Raw genomic sequence first — 15,681 nt, 5'->3', positions numbered from 1 at the left:
CCTGTCTCCTTCCCGCCAGGGCAGTCCTACGGCACAGCCGGCCGGCCCTTCTCTGCGCGCTGTGTGCGCGCCTCTGGGACCTCCTTTCGCTGCTTCCCCGAGTACCGCCTTACAGCCCAGCTCCCTCTGGATGAGCCTGGGTCCCCGGGGTCTGGCCTAGAACGGAGGTTCAGAGCAGTTGGGGGCCCAGCACAGTCCGAGTGTTTATCTCCTTCCCGCTAGGGAACGCCAGCCAGGCACTCGGCCTCCCTCCTCTCCGGCTCCGTCCTCTCCACGCGCGCGCCGCGTGTCTCCGTACCTTGGGCTTTTACAGCTCCTCCGCGCTTCCTTCTGGTTTTCTCCTTGCTTCTCGTTGTAGAATTTCCAGTCAGTTGACTTTCCTGTAGTTCTGGGTAATGTCCATTTTATATTTTAGTTGTATTTTATTGAAATTGTTGCGTGCGGCTGCGGCTAGGTGCCTACCCGAGCAGCCATCTTGGATTCTCCTCTGAACATTTTTCTTTAATGATTGGACTCTGTTAAATCAGTTTAACATTGCACATCACAAGTCAGGTCATTTCCTCTAACCCAGCAATCCCTCTCAATATAAAGCAACCTACTGCTTCATGGCCTTTTTATGGCATAGGAGACACACTTGTGTGGGGTACTAAACTCAGATGAAGTTAAGTTAGATGAAGAATATTATCTTAGTCAAAGTTCTTACATTGCAAATAACAGAAACTATTCAAAAGAGAGAGTTAATGGAAAGAATACCTGCCTATCTCAGAAGTTCCTAAAAATTTCTAACTAATTGCCCTACCCGGTTTGGCTCAGGGGATAGAGCGTCGGCCTGCAGACTCAAGGGTTCCAGGTTCGATTCCAGTCAAGGGCATGTACTTTGGTTGCGGACACATCCCCAGTAGGAAGTGTGCAGGAGGCAGCTGGTGGATGATTCTCTCTCATCTATGTTTCTAACTCTCTAAGCCTCTCCCTTCCTCTTGGTAAAAAATCAATATAATATATATATATATATATATATATATATATATATATATATATATATATTTTTTTTTTTTTTTTTTTTTTTTTTTAATTTCTAACTAACTTTGTTTCTCAAGAAAGGTAGAGACAGGGCCATCAGGACCACTGTCCTCTTACTTGCTAGAGCCACATGGACATCCACTTCATTCTTTGTCTTCTCCCTCAAGAGCCATTCTCTGATTCTCTGCACACGTGGCTACCCCAGAACTTTCAAGTCCACGTGTCCCCAGTTAGATGACAAGCTAACAACTTTCAATCCCAGTTCCAAACTCCCAAGGGATTTTGGATGGCTCAGCTAATCAGCTGCGATCATAGGGAAGGTTCTATATTACAGACGTGGCTGCTAAGAGAGAAGGCAGTTCTCAGGGAAATGGGGATAAGCCCTGGGAAGATAAAACTGTACAGGATGACTGATAAATGTTCTGACATTGAAATGAATGTCATTGACCTTTCAGTGCCGTCTTCACGTGGACCAACCTGCTGGTGGTGGTGGTGGAACTGTGTGGCTCTGAACAGGAAGCTCTAGATCTGGTTCCTTTGGTGACAAACGTGGTTCTGGAGGAGCATTACCTCATCGTTGGCGTCGTGGTTGTGGTGGACCCAGGCGTCATCCCCATCAACTCCCGAGGAGAGAAGCAGAGGATGCACCTCCGCGACAGCTTCCTCGCCGACCAGTTAGACCCCATCTACGTGGCTTATAACATGTAACAGCCTGTGGAGATAATCGGGGGCCATCCGGAAACCACAAGCACCAAAGACTGGTGACTTAGGAGCAAGCTTTCAGATCGTGTAAAATAAGCCGAGGTGGCTACATTATATCCTTCATCTCATCCTGTGGGACTCTGCAATCACACAGCACACAGAAAAGGGGAATTCTGTGGTGGCAAATGAAAAAAATGTTAACAGTCATGAGCTTTGACATAGCGTGAGCAGCACGTTACTAAAGCAATTACATGCATGTTGCATATTTTTCATCGGTTGTATATACTTGTATTTTTATCTAATGCCATTTTAGAATTTTGTAAGGGAGTTTAATGAATTCACATAAGGGGGTAGTCTGAGGTACCCGGTTCCCCGCTCTGTACTGTATCTTGCCTTTTACCAGCTAGACATCCTGCGGGTTTTGTTAACATGGAACTACTCATCTTCAGTCGGCTCATAAGCAAATTGGATAACTCGCTGAATATGAAAATTATATATATATAGTTCTTGACTGTAAAACATTTTGACCATTGTTTTGAACATGTAAATAAGAATACACATAATTTAGCTTCAAAAAAATGAAGATTGGCTTGTCTAGTTACAACCACCAAAGTAGAAACATTTCTACTTTGAGAGAATTTCAGATATGCTCTTAACGTGGTGTAGTTGAATAGGTAACTAAAAAATGCAAATTGTTTGCAGATTTCGCTGCACATCGTACTATGTCTCTATTGGCTGGTGTATTTTATAAACTAAAGCTGTCTATGTTTGTTTTTAAAGTTTGCATTCCCAGAATCAGCTTTATTTAAGCTTTTAAGAATTCAACCTGTTTCTACAAGCTGAAAAATCTGTTTAAAAAGCAAAATGTTATGCAAAAGCTCAGATTCATTAGCTCCCACCCCTATTCCAAGGAACCACAATTACTCACTTTGGCCCCCAGTGTTGAAACTGTGTTTCAAGTTAAGAGTGACTACACGAGAATTTAGAATTTCCTCTTTTTTCCAGGTTCAGTGTAAACTGTGACTACAGTTTGTACCTATAGCTTCTCTTTTCTGAAAACTGAAGTGCCCTCTGTCCTTCCAGTTCATGAGGGCCAAGATTTTAAGAACAAGAATGATAGGCTAGGAAGACAGTGGGACCAAAGTCACGTGAAACCGTAAGGCCACCTAACTGTACATCTCAAAACTCACCAATTTGACTTGCCAAAATAGCCAGACTCATGCTGAAATAGGGGAAGTGCGATGTATGCAAGAAACTCTTTTGAAATAACTGTGGTGCCCAGGCCAAGCAAGACTGAGCTTGGGACTGAGTGTGGCCTCCAGCTCAGTTTCTTCCTTTGGTCTGATACTTCATGTATTTGAATATAGTTGAATTTATTTTTTTCTTACAGAAATATTTTTAAAAATTAAAAAAAAAATCAAAGTGAACAGAGTTAACATGTTAAATCAGAATGGTTCTCTTTGACCCACTCTGGTCTATTGTGTAAATATTTATTTAGACTATTTTAATAATACATATTATTTACCCCACTGTAACATCCTGTAAACTAAATATGTTTTTAAACAGTTTTTAAGACTTGTAATTACCCTGAAAATAAGGTTTGTAATGCAAAGGCCGGACCCTTCTCTGTGGCAGCGTTCTTGGAGGCTGCCTTCCAGTCTGTGACTCAAAGCCACCTTATGCCTCCCTTTTACATAACCCCCCTCCCCCGACCCGTTCTCCATAGAGGGCAGACCTCAAGACGTTTTCCAGTTCCAGATCTCTTTTCCAGCATTTTGGGTGACATTAATTTATACGTGGTGGGAGAAGTTCTAGGATGTACAGGAAAGAAAGCACTTACATTGGGGCAAGAATCCCAGCGACTAGCAACAGTTTGTTTTGCAGAGAAAACAGCCTTCTTTTTTGGAAAGTAATTTTCTCAAAACAGTTCTTACTGATTCACTAAACAAAAACAAGGGGCCCTGAGAAGTAAATAGTAAGTTCTAAGAAAATAATATAGGCAGAGTCTATTCTGTGGGTTGAATTATTCTTTACTACACAAGTTAATGTGTCTGCTAGAAGTATCATGTGAGCCACATCTGTCATTTTAAATTTTCTAGTAACCACATTTTAAGAACTAAGAAAGAAACATGTGAAATGGTCTTAAAATGTTTTATTTAACCCAATATATAAAAAAATACCATGCATTGTGAAATCAATATAGAAAAAGTACTGAAATGTTTTACTTTTTTTCTCCTATTAAGTCTTTGAAATCCAATATTGTTAAGCACATCTCTGTTCAGACTAACCATATTTCAAGTTTTCAGTAGCCACATGTGGGGAATGGCTATGGTGTTGGATAGTACAGAGCTATACTCATTCCTTCAAAAAAAAGATAATCTATTAATCTCAAAATGTGGCCAATTCTCGGTTACTTAGGGGCCAGTTAGCTAGTTTTATAGTTCCTAGGGCTTCTAATTCATCTTTAGTTTTTGCTTTCTGCCTTGTGGCTGCTTTATTGATCTTCTGCATATCCCTCAAAAGCCAGAATTCGCCTGTGGAGGAAAGAAAGCTGAGCTGTGTCTCTGGGAGCTCCATCAGTAGCTCTGGTAAAGGATCTCTGGAAGGGGAAGAGTCCAGCCATTAGCTTGGAGATGTTTGTGCTCCGTCTGTTGCAGACTTGGATAAGAAAACTTTCTCTCGATGACACAGTGCTCTTGCTCTTTCCACATTAGACAGACCCAAAAGACCATTGTTGGTAGAAAGAGCCTTGCCAAACTCTGGACTGCATTGTCTGGGTTTTTATGCCTGTGAAAAAGAAAACCAAATAGCAACCCCCCCTTTCATCTAAGAGAGATCTCATCTGAAAGCTTTTAGAGCCTGTTTCTGCTCTTCGGCAGGAGTAACAGGTAGATCAGAGAAGGGGCTGCCTCCAGAAAAACCCGAGGTCCTACGAATTCTTAGAGCTACACGAATGCCATCTCCTGCATCAGTGAGACCCTGGGGAAGACCAGCATGCTAATGGGCACCAGGGAGCCCAGTCTTCACTTTTTCCTCATAAAGGGCCCCTTATCCCAGTACCACGTCCTTTCCTTAGGAAGCTGTGCTGCCTCAGGCTGTTCAGGACCATTGCCTATTTACAGGTCATGTGAGTGTGCTTCCTTTAGTCCCTGGGCAATGCTTGCTTAATGCTTTTGTTGAATCAACAAAGGGCCTGAGGCCTTAGGTTTTTTATTAAGGCCTCTGCCCCAGGCATGGTGCTCAATATCTTGGCCAAATAAGTTACTTTCTTAAATATGCAGGAATCTTTTAGACTAAAGCTAATGAGGAGTTACCACCTCACCCTCAAACTCCAACATGATCTATGCCTTAGTGTTGTTTTGTTGTAAAGCAAGAGTATTTGGAGCAAGAAGCTGCAGTACTCCAAATTCACAACAGGCCTTTTCGTTATCATTCATACATTTCTGCTTTAGGTCTCTGTACATGGCCATGCTGTTTGTCCAGAGGAAGAGAGTGTAAAGATATAAGAATACTTTTTTAGTCCTAAATGCTGTTTTGTTTACTTTCTGTCAAGATATTTACCAGTGTCAAATTCAAACTATAGTACTGTGTAATTATGTATAAAGTTTTTTTATTTATTTGAAATTAGACTAGATATACATTTTTAAATTTAACATCTGGCTGGACAGTGTTCTATTAACTCATTGAATGTGTTTCCTTTGTCTTGTGTTAATAAATATTGATACCTGATTGTGTTTAATGCTTCACACATTGGGAGAATTGATAAGTTGCAATTTATAAATTTTTAAAAATATATATTTTATTGATTTTTTTTTTTTTAACAGGGAGGAAGGGGGAGGGGTAAAGAGTTAGAAACATCGATAAGGTGGAAACATCGATCAGTTGCCTCCTGCGCACCCACTACTGGGGATGTGTCCGAAACCTAGGTATATGCCCCTGACTGGAATTGAACCTGGGACCTTTCAGTCTGCAGGCCGACGCTCTGTCCACTGAGCCAAACCGGCTAGGGCTGTAATTTATAAATTTTAAATCTAACATCAGATGGTAATATCCAATGATAGAGTGTTCTACGAAAATGATCAGAGATCATAGCAAATTATTGCTATAAAAGGGGGCCAGATAAAGAAATAGTAGTCATTTTGAAAACTCAAAAGCCTTTTGTCAATAACAATTATAGCTTAGTTTTCCTCATGTGGCATTTGCTAGTTTTATTTTTTATTTTTTTTTTATTTTTTTTTTTCTAATGACCATGAATCTTCTTTATTTTTTTTTTTTTAATAAGTTTTTATTTTTCATATTATTACAAATGTTCCTTCCCCCCCACCCCCACCATTGCTCTCCTCCACCAGGTTCCCACCCCACCCTCTGCCCTTTCCCCTCTCCCCATTGTCCTCATCCATAGGTGCACAGTTTATGTTCAGTCTCTTCCCACGCCCCCCTCTCCCCCTTTCCCCAAGAATCGTCAGTTCACTCCCCTTCCATACCTCTGATTCTATTATATTCAACAGTTAATATTGTTCATCAGATTTTTTTAATTTCCTTGGTTTTCAGATTCACTTGTTGATAATTACGTATTTGTTGTTCATAATTTTTATCTTTGTTTACTTTCTCTTCTGAAAGAACCCCCTTCAGCAATTCATATAATTCTGGTTTGGTGGTGATGAACTCCTTTAGCTTTTTTTTATTAGTGAAGCTCTTTATCTGGCCTTCGATTCTGAGTGATAGCTTTGCTGGGTAGCTTATTTTTGGCTGTAGGTTCTTGCTATTCATCACCTTGAATATTTCTTGCCATTCCCTTCTGGCCTGCATGGTTTCTGTTGAGAAGTCAGCTGACAATCGTATAGGTGCTCCTTTATAAGTTACTACCTTCTTTGCTCTTGCTTCTTTTAATATTCTCTCTTTATCTTTTGCTCTTGGAATTTTAATAATGATGTGTCTCGGTGTGGTCCTCTTTGGATTCCTTTTGTTTGGAGTTCTGTGCGCTTCCTGGACTTGTAAGTCAAATTCTTTCACCAGGTGGGGGAAGTTTCCTGTCACTATTTCTTTCAGTATGTTTTCGATATCTTGCTCTCTCTCATCTTCTGGAACCCCCATAATTCTGATGTTGGTTCGCTTGAAGTTGTCCCAGAGGTTTCTTACATTATCTTCAATTTTCTGGATTCTCTTGCATTCTAGCTTCTGTGGAGGAGTGTCTTCTGGCTCTTTATGTTCCAAATCTTTGACTTGATTCTTGCGATCTTCCCTTCTGTTTTTAGGACTCTGTAGAATATTTTTTATTTCAGACAATGTATTCTTTATTTCTTGTTGATCCCTTATCATTTCTTGTTGACTCCTTATTAATTCTAGTTGATCTCTTTTCATATCCTCATAGGCCTTATCCATCTTTTCTAGGAAATTCTTGAAAAACCTTATAAGCGTAGATTTGAACTCTATATCCAGACGCTTTTTGTCCTCCATTTCTTTTGTTTGTGATCTATTTTGTTGTCGCATTTCGCAGTTACAGATGGGGCGAGGTTTCAGGGTGGAGCCTGCAGCTTTGGCTTCCGTCAGCCCCGCCCTATGCGGGTCCTTCAGTGCTCGCTGCCGGCGCCTCTGAGAGAAAGGTGCCCTCGATTTTCGCCTGCTGCCAAACAGTCTATGCTCTCCCCCAATGAGCCCGGTATTGGGGTTCAGTTCAGTTGGAAGTGGAGTTGGAGGTGGCGTTCACAGCAGTCTGGAGCCCCAGTCTCCTTCCCGTCAGGGCAATCCCGCGGCACAGCTGACCGTCCCTTCTCTGGGGGCAGTGTCCGCGCCTCCGGGACCTCCTTTCTCCGCTTCCCCAGGTTCCGACTTACAGCCCAGCTCCCTATGGCTGAGCCTGAGTCCCCGGGGTCTGGCCCAGAACGGGGGTTCAGAGCAGTCAGGGGCCCAGCACAGTCGGAGTTTTATCTCCTTTCCGCTAGGGAACGCCTGCCAGGCACTCGGCCTCTCTCCTCTCCGGCTCCGTCCTCTCCGCGCGCGCCGCGTGTCTCTGTACCTTAGGCTTTTACAGCTCCTCTGCTCTTCCTTCTGGTTTTCTCCTTGCTTCTTGTTGTAGGATTTCCAGTCAGTCGACTTTCCTGTAGTTCTGGGTAATGTCCGTTTTATATTTTAGTTGTATTTTATTAAAATTGTTGTGTGCGGCTGCGGCTAGTTGCCTACCCGAGCAGCCATCTTGGATTCTCCTCCGCATTTGCTAGTTTTAAACACGATTGTCAGTTTTAGTATTTTTCTAATGTGTGATTGGGCTGGATTTCATCTTTCCTTAAAGCAATACTTAATTTGTTCTTCCATTTCTTGGTTTCAAGAACTTGATGGGAGCCCATCAAATCTTGCATGTTCTCACAGACACTAAAACTGGTCTTTGAATTACGGTCCAAGCTATTTAGGCAGCTGAGAACATTTTTTCACTTAACATGTGTATTGAGTGCCTACTCACTAGGCACGAGGCACTGTAATAAAAGCTGAAGCTAGAAAGAAAACTATCAAGTCACTGCTCTCAAGGAAATACAGGAAAACTATATAATTAAGGGTTACAATGTCAAATTCAAACTACAGGACTGTGTGGTGGAATGTCTGTAGGATAGGCACCCAATCCAACGATGAGAACAGTGAGGAAGACGTGCTGGAGAAGGTACTGTCTGAACTGAGTTTCAGAGGATGAAACAGCCAGGTAGGATCAAAACAACAAGGGGGAAGGTGGAGTTGCATGTTCTGGTGACTGCAGTTCGATATTAGGTTATAGGGTTTGAAGGGAGAAAAGTAAAAGATAGTCAGAGGCTTAAGCTAAAAATAGATCACTAACTATTATCTATCACGCTAAGAATTTTGGAACTTTATGCAGTAGGCCAAAAAGAGCCAATGAGGATTTATTGCAAGGAAGTAAAACGCTCGGATTCACAACACAGATTATCCTGGTGGTCAAACAGTAAATGATGGGGTAGGGAGGGGAAAGTAAAATCTGAGGCTGGGAGGCCTTTGCAATGACCGCAGTGGTAAGCAAGAGCATTTCTTTCTTCTTCTTTTTTTTTAAAATATATATTTTATTGATTTTTTACAGAGAGGAAGGGAGAGGAATAGAGAGCTAGAAATGTCGATGAGAGAGAAACATCGACCAGCTGCCTCCTGCACACCCCCCACCGGGGATGTGCCCGCAACCAATGCACATGCCCCTGGCCGGAATCGAACCTGAGACCCTTCAGTCCGCAGACCGACGCTCTACCACTGAGCCAAACCGGCTTCGGCAGCAAGAGCATTTCAACCAAAGTTGTGACCGGATGGAGATGAGAGACAATGCTTGCAAACTTAAGAGACTAAGATTTCCACTACTGAGTATTTATGATAAGGAAGGAGGAATTCAAAATAACTCGTATGCTTTGCCTTGGGGAGTTTGGTAGATGTGGGACCATTTACCAAGAGGAACAAAAGAGGAATGGATTTGGGAAAGAAGATGCTGTGTTCCATTTTGGTCATGTTTATTTGAGGGGCCATGAAACATGCAAGTGAAAAGAGGTCCAACAGGTAGCTAAATATTTAGGTCTCTGCCTTAGGAGAACTCTAGTCAACAACTAGATATCCGGGAGACTTCCTTGTGAAAGTGGTAGTTGAAGCCATGAAAGCGAACATTAGTACCAGAGAAAATCACGTAGAGTGAAAAAAGGACCACGAATGGGAGTCATGGGGAACACCAGCAGCACTTAAAGGCTGGTAGGTAGAGTCCACAAAAGGGAGAAGGAATAATTGGGGAGAGAGGAGAGAAAAAGAAGCATGGGCATAGAAATTATAGGAAGTTTTTAAAGAGAATGATCAATGCTGCCAAAGGCTACAATGAAGCTGATTAAAATGGGGACTGGCTAAGCATCTGGCATCTAGGCAGTCACTGGTTACCTTGGTCAGAGCGATTTAAGGTGCAGTTAAGGGAGAAGACCGAAAACTGGTTCAGAGGAGGAGTGATGTGAGGGGCAACTAATACAGGTTACTCTTTCCAGAAGCTTTATCTGTACACAGGAAGGAAAGAAACAGCATAATGGGTTTTATAAAATATATTTTTATTTATTTTTTTACAAAGAGGAAGAGAGAGGGATAGTTAGAAACATCAATGAGAGAGAATCATCCATCAGCTGCCTCCTGCACGCCCCCTACTGGGGATGTACATGCCCTTGACCAGAATCAAACCCAGGACCCTTCAATCCACAAGCCAATGCTCTATCCACTGAGCCAAACCGGTTTTGACAACAACATAATAGTTAAAAGGGGGTTATAAAATTGAGAGGTTATTAAAAAATGGAATAAATAAAATATTCCTGCCAAAACCGGTTTGGCTCAGTGGATAGAGCGTCTGCCTGAGGACTCAAGGGTCCCAGATTCGATTCCGGTCAAGGGCATGTACCTTGGTTGCGGGCACACCCCCAGTGGGGGGGTGTGCAGGAGGCAGCTGGTCGATGTCTCTCATTCACCGATGTTTCTAACTATCCCTCTCCCTTCCTCTCTAAAAAATCAATAAAATATATATTTTTTTAAAAATATTCCTGCCCTACTTGGTTTGGCTCAGTGGATAGAGTATCAGCCTGTGGACAAAAGGGTTCCAGGTTTGATTCCGGTCAAGGGCACATGCCTGGGTTGTGGGCTCAATCCCCAGTGGGAGGCATGCAGGAGGTAGCCAATCAATGATTCTCATCATTGATATTTCTGCCCCTCTCTCTCCCTCTCTGAAATCAATAAAAATATGTTTTAAAAAATATCCGTGTGTTGGGGAAAGAGCCAGTAGAGAAAGTTTCCAGATGTAGTAATAAGTGGTAATTGACAAAGCAAGGTCACTGAGGAAGCAGGAGGGGTGGGGATCCAGAGAACAGGTGGAAGGATTAGTCTTTGAAGGAAGGAAGCACGTTTTGTCAAAACTATGTAGAAGCAAGATGCTAATAGGTAGTTGGCAGAAGCCCAGCGGATGAGCTCATTCACTTCTCTGAATTTCCACTCTCCATTCACAAAGATACACATTTATTAAGTGCTTAGTCTACCAGGCATGGTTCTAACTTACACATGTTAAACTCATTCAATCCACACAACTCTGGGATAGGTATATACATAATTTCATTAATAACGTTTCTTTCGGAGGAGAATCCAAGATGGCTGCACAGGTAAACACCTAGCCGCAGCCGCACACAACAATTTCAATAAAATACAACTAAAATATAAAATGGACATTACCCAGAACTACAGGAAAGTCGACTGACTGGAAATTCTACAACGAGAAGCAAGGAGAAAGCCAGAAGGAAGAGCAGAGGAGCTGTAAAAGCCTAAGATACGGAGACACGTGGCGCGCGCGGAGAGGACAGAGCCGGAGAGGAAGGGCGGGGCGGCTGAGTGCCTGGCTGGCGTTCCCTAGCGGGAAGGAGATAAAAGCTCCGACTGTGCTGGGCCCCAGTTCCGACTGCTCTGAACCCCAGTTCTAGGCCAGACCCCGGGGACCCAGGCTCATCCATAGGGAGCTGGGCTGTAAGGCGGAACCCCGGGGGAGCGGCAAAAGGAAGTCCCGGAGGAGCGGAGAGAAGGGACGGTTAGCTGTGCTGCGGGATTGCCCTGGCGGGAAGGAGACAGGGGCTCCAGTCTGCTCTGAACGCCATCTCCAACTCCACTTCCAATGAACTGAACCCCAGTTCCGGGCGCATTGGGGGAGAGCATAGACTGTTTGGTAGCAGGCGAAAATCGAGGGCACCTTTCTCTCGAGGTGCTTGCAGTGAGTACTGAAGGACCCTGGAGATTACTGAGACTCAGGAACCGCATAGGGCAGGGCTGACGGAAGCTAAGGCTGTAGGCTCCACTCTGAAACCCTGCCCCATCAGGGAAGCTGCGAAAATGCCGAGACAACGAAATAGATCACAAACGAAAGAAATGGAGGACAAAAAGCTACTGGATATAGAGTTCAAATCTACGCTTATAAGGTTTTTAAAGAATTTCCTAGAAAAGGTTGATAAGGCCTATGAGGATATGAAAAGGGATCAACTAGAATTAATAAGGAATCAACAAGAAATGATAAGGGATCAACAAGAAATAAAGAATACATTGTCTAAAATAAAAAATATTACAGAGTCCTAAAAACAGAATGGAAAATCGCAAGAATCAAGTCATCAAGTCAAAGATCTGGAACATAAAGAGCCAGAAGACACTCCTCCACAGAAGCTAGAAGGCAAGAGAATCCAGAAAATTGAAGATAATGTAAGAAACCTCTGGGACAACTTCAAACGATCCAACATCAGAATTATGGGGTCCCAGAAGATGAGAGAGCAAGATATCGAAAACATACTGAAAGAAATAGTGACAGAAAACTTCCCCCACCTGGTGAAAGAATTAGACTTACAAGTCCAGGAAGCGCACAGAACTCCAAACAAAAGGAATCCAAAGAGGACCACACCAAGACAAATCATAATTAAAATTCCAAGAGCAAAAGACAAAGAGAGAATATTAAAAGCAGCAAGAGCGCCGAGACCGGTTTGGCTCAATGGATAGAGCGTCGGCTTGGGGACAGAAGGATCCCGGGTTCAATTCCGGTCAAGGGCATGTACCTTGGTTGTGGGCATATCCCCAGTAGGGGGTGTGCAGGAGGCAGCTGATTGATGATTCTCTCTCATCGATGTTTCTGGCTCTCTATCTCTCTCCCTTCCTCTCTGTACAAAAATCAATAAAAAATATAATAAAATAAAAAAAGCAGCAAGAGCAAAGCAAGTAGTTAACTATAAAGGAGCACCTATACAATTGTCAGCTGATTTCTCAACAGAAACCATGCAGGCCAGATGGGAATGGCAAGAAATATTCAAGGTGATGAATAGTAAGAACCTACAGCCAAAGATAATCTACCCAGCAAAGCTATCACTCAGAATCGAAGGTCAGATAAAGAGCTTCACTAATAAAAAAAAAAAAAAAGCTAAAGGAGTTCATCACCACCAAACCAGAATTATATGAATTGCTGAAGGGAGTTCTTTCGGAAGAGAAAGTAAATAAAGATAAAAATTATAAACAACAAATACGTAACTATCAACAAATGAATCTAAAAACCAAGGAAATTTAAAACAAATCTGATGAACAATATTAACTGTTTAATATAATAGAATCAGAGGTATGGAAGGGGAGTGAACTGACGATTCTTGGGGAAAAGGGGAGAGGGGGGGCAAGGGAAGAGACTGAACATAAACTGTGCACCTATGGATGAGGACAATGGGGAGTGGGGAAAGGACAGAGGGTGGGGTGGGAACTTGGTGGAGGAGAGCAATGGAGTGGGGGGGAGGGAAAGGAACATTTATAATAATATGAACAATAAAAATTTATTTAAAATAATAATAAAAAATTAAAATTAAAAATAGAAAAAAACACACAAATGAAATAGATTAAATGTTCCAATCAAGATATAAGGTAGCTGAATGGATACAAAAATACGATCCAATTATATGCTGTCTACAAGAGATCCACCTCAGTACAAAAGACACACACAGGATGAGAATGAAGGGATAGAAAAATATTTTCCATGCCAAAGAAAACCAAGAAAAAGCTAAGGTAGCAATACTATCTGACAAAATAGATTTCAAAATGAAGGACATGACAAGAGACAACAAAGATCTTTACATAATACAGATATGCAATTATCTATTAAATTAAAATAATAATGAACCTGGCTGGAGTTGCTCAGTGGTTAAGCATCGATTTATAAACCAGGAGATCACAGTTCAATTCCTGGTCAGGACACACACATACCTCGAGCCCCATTGGGGGTTTGTGCAGGAAGCAGCTGATCAATGATTCTCTCTCATTGATGTTTCTCTCTCTCCCTCTCTGAAATCAATAAAATTATGTTTTTAAAAAATGATAATAAAGTATCACCTCACACCTGGCTACCATCAACAAATCAAATGACAAAGTGCTGGTGAGGATGTGGAGAAAAGGGAACCCTGATGGTGGAATGGAAACTGGTGCGGCCATTATGGAAAACAGTAAGGCGTTTCCTCAAAAAATTAAATATGGAACTGCCATTAGACCCAGTGATCCCACATCTAGGAATATAGCCTAAGCAACCTGAAACACCGCCCTAACTGGTTTGGCTAAGTGGACTGAAAGGTAGTGTGCAGGAGGCAGCTGATCAATGTTTCTCTTTCATGAATGTTTCTAACTCTCTCTCTCCCTTCCTCTCTGTAAAAATCAATAAAATATATTTTTTTAAAAATCTGAAACACCAATCAGAAAGGATGTGTGTTCATAGCAGCGAAATTTACAATAGCTATGATCTGGAAACAGCCCAAGTGCCCATCAGTAGAGATGAGTGGATAAGGTGTGGTACATTTACACAATAGAATACTATGCAGCAGTAAAAAAGGGTATCCTGCCCTTAGAGACAGCATGGAGGGACCTGGAAAGTATTCTAAGCAAAATAAGCCATTCAGAGAAAGAGAAGTATCACATGCCCTCACGTATATGTGGAATCCAATGAAATAAAATGATGAACGAAATAGATCCAGAAAGCCACATAGAATAAACTGCAGAGTCTCAGAGGGAAGGCAGATGGGTAGAAAGAGATAGACCAGAGCTGTAGGCTTATATGCATAACCCCTGGACACAGACAATAGTGCAGTAAAAGCCTAGGGGGAGAGGCGGGGAGGGGCTAGGTCAATGGGGGGAAGGGAGCATAAGTAACACTTTCAACAATATTTAACTTTTAAAAATCTAAATAAAGGCAATCAACCTGTTTTAGTTTTTAATAGGTAGTCAATGTTTGCTGAATGATGATGTCTAAACGTTTGTGAACTACGAGTGGCACACATTTTTAAAAAAATACATTTTATTGATTTCAGAGAGGGAGAGGGAAAGATAGAAACACCAATGAAGAGAATCATTCAGAGGCGGCCTCCTGCACACCCCACACTGAGGATGGAGACCTCAACCCCGGCATGTGCCCTGACTGGAACCGAAACTATGACCTCTTGGTTCATAGGTTGATGCTCAACCGCTGAGCCATGCCAGCTGGGCTAATTCTTGAACTTTAAATTATACTATCTGGCCCTAAAGGTTAAAATCAGAATGGGTGCCACCTCTCAAATCAGTTCCCCCTCACTGGAGAGCTCAAACTAGTAAAATTTCAGAAGCATTCTGGAACGTTTTCATTTGTCAAGGACATATTAAAAAGGTTTATCATGCCGAAGCCGGTTTGGCTCCGTGGTAGAGCGTCGGTCTGCGGACTGAAAGGTGCCAGGTTCGATTCCGGTCAGGGGCATGTACCTTGGTTGCGGGCACATCCCCGGTGGAGGGTGTGCAAGAGGCAGCTGGTCGATGTTTCTCTCTCATCGATGTTTCTAGCCCTCTATCTCTCTCTTCCTCTCTGTAAAAAATCAATAAAATATATATTTTTAAAAAGGTTTATCATTTATCCTTACTATCACTATAAAGCCATAAAAGAACACCTTGCAAGTAAATGGGTAAAGAAAAATATTCAGAATAACCCATGATTCCTTCTCCAGAAAGGGAGACACATTATAAAATCTCTTACGAAGTTTTTGTAGTGTATGAAAATGACGGTAGAACACCTTATTTTACACAGTCCAGGATGTAACTTTTTCCTAGTTTAACTGTTGGTGTAAATGTGAGTTTCGGGGTGACACAGCCTCCTGGCGGTGACTTTTTTCCAGATCAGTCCTGGGCCATCTCAGCAGCCGAGGAGAAGCCTCCCGCTTCCAGCCTCTTCTCCGCGGAAAGCGGGCGGTCAGGCCGGGCAGGACGCCGAGGCCTGCGGGCCCGACAGGGAGCCGCGGGCAGGAGCCGAGCTGCGGGCGAGGCCGCGAAACCAAGACTCCAAACCCCCGCGCGCTGGCGATGGCTCCGAAAACAGACGCGGGGACCTCCGAGTGCGGGCAGAGCTCCTGAAGCGAAAAGGAACCGGTTCACCTACAATTAATTCCCACC

General features: G+C 42.6%; 1 protein-coding gene across 3 annotated transcripts in view; it reads left to right on the top strand.

The window, feature by feature from the left end:
- The window catches only part of DIP2B (disco interacting protein 2 homolog B), a 212,302-nt gene extending 206,851 nt beyond the window's left edge, over positions 1-5,451 (top strand). For all 3 annotated transcript variants that reach the window (XM_084877351.1, XM_084877349.1, XM_084877350.1), the window contains one exon: positions 1,476-5,451. In XM_084877351.1, the coding sequence (XP_084733477.1) occupies positions 1,476-1,728 (253 nt within the window). In that variant the 3' untranslated portion in view covers positions 1,729-5,451. The remainder of the gene's footprint in view (positions 1-1,475) is intronic.
- Positions 5,452-15,681: the final 10,230 nt, after the last annotated feature.

The sequence above is a fragment of the Pipistrellus hanaki genome (assembly GCF_964339955.1).
Source record: "Pipistrellus hanaki genome assembly, chromosome: 3".
NCBI classification, from domain to species: domain Eukaryota; kingdom Metazoa; phylum Chordata; class Mammalia; order Chiroptera; family Vespertilionidae; genus Pipistrellus; species Pipistrellus hanaki.
This window is presented reverse-complemented; position numbering and strand designations above follow the sequence as displayed.